General features: G+C 38.8%; 1 protein-coding gene across 1 annotated transcript; it reads left to right on the top strand.

Moving 5' to 3' along the window:
• Positions 1 to 380: 380 nt before the first annotated feature.
• Positions 381 to 8,073, top strand: SPP1 (secreted phosphoprotein 1). The gene is made up of 7 exons (XM_069485519.1): positions 381 to 453; positions 1,813 to 1,880; positions 1,993 to 2,031; positions 4,797 to 4,877; positions 5,142 to 5,183; positions 6,223 to 6,546; positions 7,255 to 8,073. Exons 2-7 carry the CDS (start codon positions 1,827 to 1,829, stop codon positions 7,636 to 7,638), a joined length of 924 nt encoding a protein of 307 aa, XP_069341620.1. The 5' UTR covers positions 381 to 453; positions 1,813 to 1,826; the 3' UTR covers positions 7,639 to 8,073.

Here is an 8,073-nt window from a genome sequence, read left to right as displayed (position 1 = left end):
GGCTGATTGACGTTAGTATTTTTTCCTCTAAATCAGAAACAATAAAAATCTTTGTAAGAACTATGGACTTTCCCCCTTTTTTCAGGGGACCCCTAAGCGTTCTTCCTGGATTTTGAATGTCAATCCCGTAAATGAGGTTAGTTAATGATATTGCACATGAGTAATGTTTTAACTGTAGATGTGTGTCTGCTTTTTTGCCTTTTTTTTTTTTTTTTTTTCCCTAACCACAAAACCAGAAGGGGAAGTGTGGGAGCAGGTGGGCTGGGCAGTGGCAGAAAACCTCATGACCGGTCTCTCCGCCTCCCTGGGCTGGTGAAGAATGTCTGCAGCAGCGTTTAAATTCCGAGAGGGCTCGGCTGTCAGCAGCAGGGAGAGCAGGCAGGGAGCAAGGCACCTCCTGGGACTGGGCTCTTCCCCCGCCAGCTGCAGCCGTCTCAGCCAGACACCACCAAGGTAAGCCTGCAATTCGCTACTGTGCTGTTGTTCGGGCATTGGGTTGAATTTTCTGGGGAAATCAAAGTTCTAAGGCAAATCAAAGTTTTAACTGTAACCCTCTTAAACAAATTGTTCTAGCCTTTTGAATAAGCAGATCAGATACATTGCAGCTCTCCCGGAACGAAGGTGTCCAGGTATCTCAAAACCCAGTCGAATATAAAACTGCAAAATTCTTCCATTGGGTCCTCAAAAGAACAGAAACTACTGTTTCCTATCAGAAAAAAGTGAAATTCTATGCCCTCTCTGAAATGATTATACCTGCATCATTTTAAATGGATAGATGACTGTGGAGGCATTTTATATTTGGTGCTAAAGTAATACAATGATAATCCTAGTTTTAAAAAGATTTATCTCATTTTTCAAGGAAAGAAATCCTTTCTGAATATGTTACTCCTAAATTTAGCTGTTAAAATTTTCACCAGCATACCTGTATGACACTGTGTAGACTCATTATCACAAATAGAAAAGCTGTTGACTATTCTTAGTGTTTTCTTTTTCATTTCAAATTTTTACAATACTTTACTTAAATAAGTAACTCCAGAGATAGCTTCATTTCACCTAAGTAGCACCTACTTAACAATTTAAGTTAAAAATCATGTTGGAAATATAAAGCAAATTTTTTTCATTTTTCTCTTTGTGTCTTTTTTTTCCTCTGAAAAGTAAGTATTCCCATAATAGCTTATTAGTTTAATTACATTTTTTTCTTTTTTTGAGACAGAGTCTCCATCTGTCACCTGGGCTCTGATGTCAGCCCAGCTCACAGCAACCTCAAATTCCTGGGCTCAAGGGATTCTCCTGCCTCAGCCTCCCCGAGTACCTGGACAACAGGCATGCGCCACCATGCCTGGCTGATTTTTCTGTTTTTAGTAGAGACAGGGGTCTTGCTCTTGCTCAGGCTGGCCTCGAACTCCTGAGCTCAAGAGATCCTCCTGCCTCGGCCTCCCAGAGTGCTAGGATTACAGGCCTGATCCACCTCGCCTGGCCTAATTAAATGACCGTTGATCTGATTTTAGGTTAAAATAGCTGGAGATATCAGGCAGTAATGGTATAATCTCTGGAGCTCTAAATTTAAGAATTGAGTAAATATAGACATATAAAATTCCCTCTCCTTTGCCTGATAGTAAGAGATGGAGACAAGAGGTGGCAATACAAATATGAACTTGAAAGACCAAAAAATTAAAAAGAAAAGTCATCTTCTCTACGAAGTAGAAAAGATTCAATAGAAAATATATTTTATTTGTGATGATTTTGTAACATGGTGGTATAACAGTCTGAACCTCTGAAGATACCGAATTTCCCTTACAAAATATTTTGCAGGAAAAATCACGACCATGAGAATTGCGGTGATTTGCTTTTGCCTCTTAGGCATTGCCTACGCCCTACCCGTGAGTATGCCTGAATCTCAAAGAAAATTCCCGAAAGTAGCTGAACTGTGTGCTTCCATGCGCCAGGAATACATCTACATTGTAAGCTTTCTTCGCCTTTTCTCTTTCAAAGGTTAAACCGGGTGATTCAGGCAGCTCTGAGGAAAAACAGGTAAGTGTCTTTTAGGTTTATCATACAGTTAAATTATTCATGTATCTTTTGCAAGAGGCACTACAAACATATTTGTTGCGATTTTACTTATCTTCATAGTCAAGCCTATTAATTTACAAGTATTTATTGACTGCCTGCTGGGAATCTAGGCCAATACCAAGCACAGTATAGTTTTTTAAAAAATGTATGCTCTTAAAATGAAGCTAGATTTTTTTTGACATAATAAAATAATGCTCTAGGGTGGCTAGACCATTGTCACCTGTAAAACGAGTTCTATGAAGTCGTGTGAGTTTTTCCTTTCTACAAGTCCACATACTGTTCTCTAAGCAGAGAATTTCATCTTTTGCTTTACTGATGGGAAGGCTAAGTTTAAAATTCACCTCAGATATTAGTCAAGACTGTTTGTACAACTGTCATAGTCACCATATTGCCTGAGATATTTGCTAAAAAGCCCATTGTGAAAAGCCAGTTTGTATCTATTGTGTTTGTCAGCTGACATTAGATCACATTTTTCTAGCCAAACATAAGACCAAACCAAACTCTTCATTATATTTATTTGACCAGCACTATAGATGTACCTATCCCTCCGCAAGAGATGAAACTGTGCCAGCCAACCAACAAATGGGCATTGTCTCTGGGAGCTGGCACAAAAAGTCACACAGTGTCCAATTTCAAATGAATGGAATAAAAGCCAATATAGAGTCGCCTGGGGTGACTGCAATTAGGTTGCTTAATGAAGACATTAGAAGTATTCTGTGTGTGTTTGTGTATGTGAGTGGCCGTGTGTAGGTATGTCTGTTTTCCAAATGATTTAAGAACACAGGTGTTGAATCACAATAAGAATCCAGAAAAACAAATATCGCCAGTGAAGACAGAGGTCACACTACTGGAGGCAAGAATTAATGCCTTTTTAATAGGATAAAACATGAAAAGGATGCATTTTTAAAAGGCACATGAAGCCAGAACAGTTTAAGTTATTACATGATAATGAAGAGCTAAATAAAGAGCTCAAACTTCCAGAATCCCAAAAACTTAGAGCTAGTAAAAACTATAGGAAAGTCTGTAAGATTCTACCCCAGAAAATAAACACTGGTTATCTGGGAGTCTTAGGAGGATAATTGGGTGGAGTTTAGTCTGTTCCTTTTGCTTATCTATATTTTCTTCATATTACTTTTGTAAAAGTAAAAATTTAACTTATAAATGCATTCTCCTTGAGCCAGTATTACATGTGCCATGAGAAAAAATATATACTTAATACATAAATATAAATGTACATATATATGTAGGAAAACTTTGAACTCATCTAGTTCAGTAGTTTTTGCATCTTTTTTTTTTTTTTTTTTTTTAGGTAAGGAACTCCTTCTTTTAGCAAAAACTTTCAGAGAAGGCCAATTGTTTTTTTTTTTTTTTTTGAGACAGAGTCTCGCTCTGTTGCCCGGGCTAGGGTGCCGTGGCATCAGCCTAGCTCACAGCAACCTCAGACTCCTGGGCTCAAGCGATCCTCCTGCCTCAGCCTCCCGAGTAGCTGGGACTACAGGCATGCGTCACCATGCCCGGCTAATTTTTTCTATATATATTTTTAGCTGTCCATATAATTTCTTTCTATTTTTAGTAGAGACAGGGTCTCACTCTTGCTCTGGCTGGTCTCGAACTCCGAGCTCAAGCGATCCTCCCACCTTGGCCTCCCAGAGTGCTAGGATTACAGGAGAAGGCCAATATTAAGCTTCTTTGGTTAGAGAAGAACCCCACCACGAGAGAAACCCTAAGTGCTGCTGACCAGTCCCCTCTTTATTTTTATTCATCCTTCCCACCCCTGTGGCTGCAGAAGGGACTCCCTGGAACCCCTAGAGTTCTCATTCTCAATGACAGGGACATGACGTGACTGGCCCTGGATGATACAGCTGATCAGAAGACACTTATTCAGAGCAATTTCCAGTCCTCTGCGCTAGCATACTGTCATCATTTTCCAGATAAATAACTTGGCTAAAGAAAAGGCCATTCCATTTACACCCTTGGCATCTTATAGCAATAGAACCTTCGTGCAATGGCGTTAAGATTCTATTTCTGCACTGTCTGGTAAGATAGCCGCTAGATGCATGTGGCTATTGAGCACTTAAAATATAGCCAGTGCAACTGAGGAATCGAATTTTTTATTTTACTTCATTTTAGTTAACTTAAATTTTAAAAGCCCCACGCGGTGAGGAGATACTATATTAGACAGCATAGCCTTAGACAATCTTTCCTTGTTCCATGGCGAGGAAACAAGGAAGATCGACAGTAATTCAGGGCACCTCTGCTTTGCATGTGCTTTATGCAAGAGAAAAATTCAGCCAACAAGCATAGAACAAGAAAGCACAGTGTGAGACCAGGGTTGAGAGACAGTCTGCCTGGGTTTGGACCTTGGCTCTGCCACTTCTGCCACTTAACTGCATCGTGGCTCAGTTTCCTGATCAGTAGATGGGGATAATAATTATATCTATCTCCTAGGAGGTTGAGGATCAAATAAATGTATATTTGTAAAGTACTGTGAAAGAGTGCCTGGCCCACAGTAGGTGTTATGTAAGAGCTCATTAAATGAATCTGCAAGAAAAAATAAAGTATAAAAAGGTATCTAAGGCTCTGGTTGACTATATGCCTGCAGATTATGCTTCTCCATGAAGATTGGTGAAGAATAGTTGGGTTTTTTTTTTTTTTTTCCAGCTGATCACTTGGAAATCCCTGTGTTTCTTTTTTTAATAATGATAAATATGCAACTTTTCTTGTAGATTTACAACAAACACCCAGATGCTGTGGCCACGTGGCTCAAGCCTGACCCATCTCAGAAGCAGAACCTCCTAGCACCACAGGTATTTTTAAACTTCTTGAAATCAAACAGCAACAACAAAAGATGGCTACGAGTAGGCCATTTGGGCTGGTTAAATGGATCCCGCCTTTCTGCTGGTAAATGTGTCCTTAGACACCAACTGATCTGCCATCTTGGCTTCTTTCCACTTTAAGCCACCCACCAAGAGGTTGAAAAATAAAACCTGCTTTGCATTGATAAGGCTAACTTTTGAATCAAAAAGCTCAGCATGTGTTATGTACACTAATACATGCCCTCCCTTCTTCAGAACGCCGTGTCCTCTGAAGAATCTGACAACTTTGAACAAGAGGTAAGTTCTCACTTTCAACTGGAGGCCCACCATGCTTTGGAGAGATATAAGAAGCCATTGCCTGGGTTCTCTTCTGATGAGATTCCGTTAGCAAATTTTCCAGTGAATTGCCAGGCTAAAACTGGCCCAGAAAGAAAACATGTATTACTAAATATCAGAAATTGCAGGTTTCTTCAGGTAAGTTTAGTATTGCAGAAAATGTTTATTGATGCCTACAACTTGAAACATTAAGCCACTTTCAATTTATTTATGGTATTTTATAGCTATCTAATATCTGATAAGCATCTAGTTAATACCTATCAGAGTCAAGATATTGTCCTTAGGAACATTTCTGTTCCTAACGTAATAATTTACTTAATAACTTTATGAGAATTATTAATATATTTCCTGAGTGAAGAAATAATTTTATTTTCTTTAAGATTCAAGTTGAATAAGCTAAGAATCTCTGTTAAGGAAAGTTACATAAATGACCCAGTGTATTTGCTGATTTTACGTTCAGTAGCCATTAACTGCTTAATTAACTGGACAGTTTGGAGCTGCAGTTTTTTATATGTAGGTATAACAGAGCCACCTTGCAATTATCCATGCTAATAGAGAGGTAGTTATAGGTTTTGGTATACACATTAAAATATAGATGCTCTGATGCCCTGATCATTCTCATTTCAAACAGAAAAATCAGTCTCACGATTATATATCTGTATATATTGCTTCATTGAATTTAGTAAATTAAATAACGTCTAACAGGTATAAGGAAAAACAATGTTACCAATATGAAAGTTATGCTGACATATCTGGCTTGAAAATATCTATGCAAATAATTTTTTACTGGAAAGCAAGAAAAGTGCCTCAGAATATTGCTTTGTTTACCCCTGTGTTAAAAGAGAAATTGGAATTCAGCTCCTAAACGCCATGGTGTGTATGGTGAATGCCAAGGTTCTGAAACTAAATAAAAGAAAGATGGTAAAAGACTCATGTACTGTAAAGGGTCAGGGAAAATAAAAACCCATAAGCTAACTTTCCTGGCCATCTTGATTTTCAGACCCTTCCAAGTAAATCCAACGAGAGCCATGACCACAAGGACTACGTAGATGATGATGATGAAGACGACGAAGATGATGAAGACCAAGCGGACAGCCATGACTCCAAGGATGCTGATCATCCTGACGACGATTCTCATCATTCTGACGAGTCTCACCATTCTGATGAATCCGATGAGGTGGTCACTGATTTCCCCACTGACACTCCCGTAACCTCAGTTTTCACTCCTCCTGTCCCCACCGAAGACACATACGATGGCCGAGGTGACAGCGTGGCTTATGGACTGAGGTCAAAATCCAAGAAGATCCGCAGCCGTGACGTCCAGGTAAATCCTTAAACAGACACATTTGATGGTTCTAACTAGAGCTCAATTCTCAAAAACCAGAGTCTGTGTACTGGTTCGTTGATGCATTCACTCCGCAAGCATTTACTAGTAATCTACTTTGTGACCATTGAGTACTGAACCTTTTTCCACTTGGTGGTTTCTGTTTAAATCCAGATAATTTCAACCTAATTTTGTCTCTCAAAGCCAATTCAACTCTTCCAAATCCTCACTCTAAGGCATTTATTCTATTCACTTTTTTCAGATCGAAAACAAACAAAAAGACTTTGGAAAATAGCAATTATTTTCAAAATATCATGGTGATGTTTTGAAGTTAAATACCTAAGAGGAATTGGAGAGTTGTAAATTACACCAACTCCATCATCAGAGAATCTAAATTTGACATAGCCCTGACGTTTACTATTCACTTAACTTTTTAACTTTCAATTCACTTTCCCTTTACGTAGAACAGACATAATGAGACCTACCTACAGGTTTCATTACGTACACAAGTGTGGACTTACTAAACTAAAAGAGGTGGCATATGTGAAAAGGGCTTGGTAAAGTACAAAGTAACATGCTAGTATTATTTCAGCCTAATTTAGACAATTTTCAGTCCAAGTTGTCCTAAAAAATAGAAAGCAGAAAAGAATTACAATGTTCCCATCCCTGGCTACTCATAATTCTTCTTCCCTTTGTGCTGTGATTCAGTTTCCGGACTCTACAGAGGAGGACCTCACCTCACAGATGGACAGCGGCAAGTCCGTCCCCCTTGCCCAGGGCCTGAATGTGCCTTTTGTTTGGGAAAGCCTTGGGAAGGACAGTCATGAAACAAGTCAAATGGATGACCCAAGTGTGGAAACCCACAGCCATGAGCAATCCAGATTACATAAGCAGAAGGCCGACGATGACAGCAATGAGCCTTCCGACGTGATTGATAGTCAGGGACGTTCCCACAGCCATGAATTCCAAAGCCATGAATTTCATAGCCAGGAAGACAGGCAAGTCCCAGACCCTAAGAGTAAGGAAGAAGATCAACACCTGAAATTTCGTGTTTCTCATGAATTAGATAGTGCGTCTTCTGAAGTCAATTAAAAGGAGAGAAAAATACAATTTCTTACTTTGCTTTGAGTAAAAAGGAAAAAAAGAGCATTATTACAGGAAGGCAGAACATGAAATGCTTCTTTCTCAGTTTTGTGGGTGAATGTATACGCATATGAACCTGGAAATAAATGTGCTTGATCATTAGTTTAGTTTGTGGCTTCGTAGTAACATCCTTGTAAACTAAAAGCTTCAGGGTTTTGTCTATGTTCTTTCCATAGAAGAAATGCAAACTATCACTGCGTTTTAATGTTTGTTATTCTTTTATGCATAGAAATTTATATAGAGGCAAACAAAATACTTTTACACAAGAGATTATAACATTGTATCTCACTAAAGTCTTTTGTTTTTTAAATTAGTGTATATTTTGTTGTGATTATCTTGGTCGGTGTGAATAAATCTTATATGGTGAATGTACTAAGATTGTGG

The sequence above is a fragment of the Eulemur rufifrons genome, chromosome 13, assembly GCF_041146395.1.
Source record: "Eulemur rufifrons isolate Redbay chromosome 13, OSU_ERuf_1, whole genome shotgun sequence".
Classification (NCBI taxonomy): Eukaryota; Metazoa; Chordata; class Mammalia; order Primates; family Lemuridae; genus Eulemur; species Eulemur rufifrons.
This window is presented reverse-complemented; position numbering and strand designations above follow the sequence as displayed.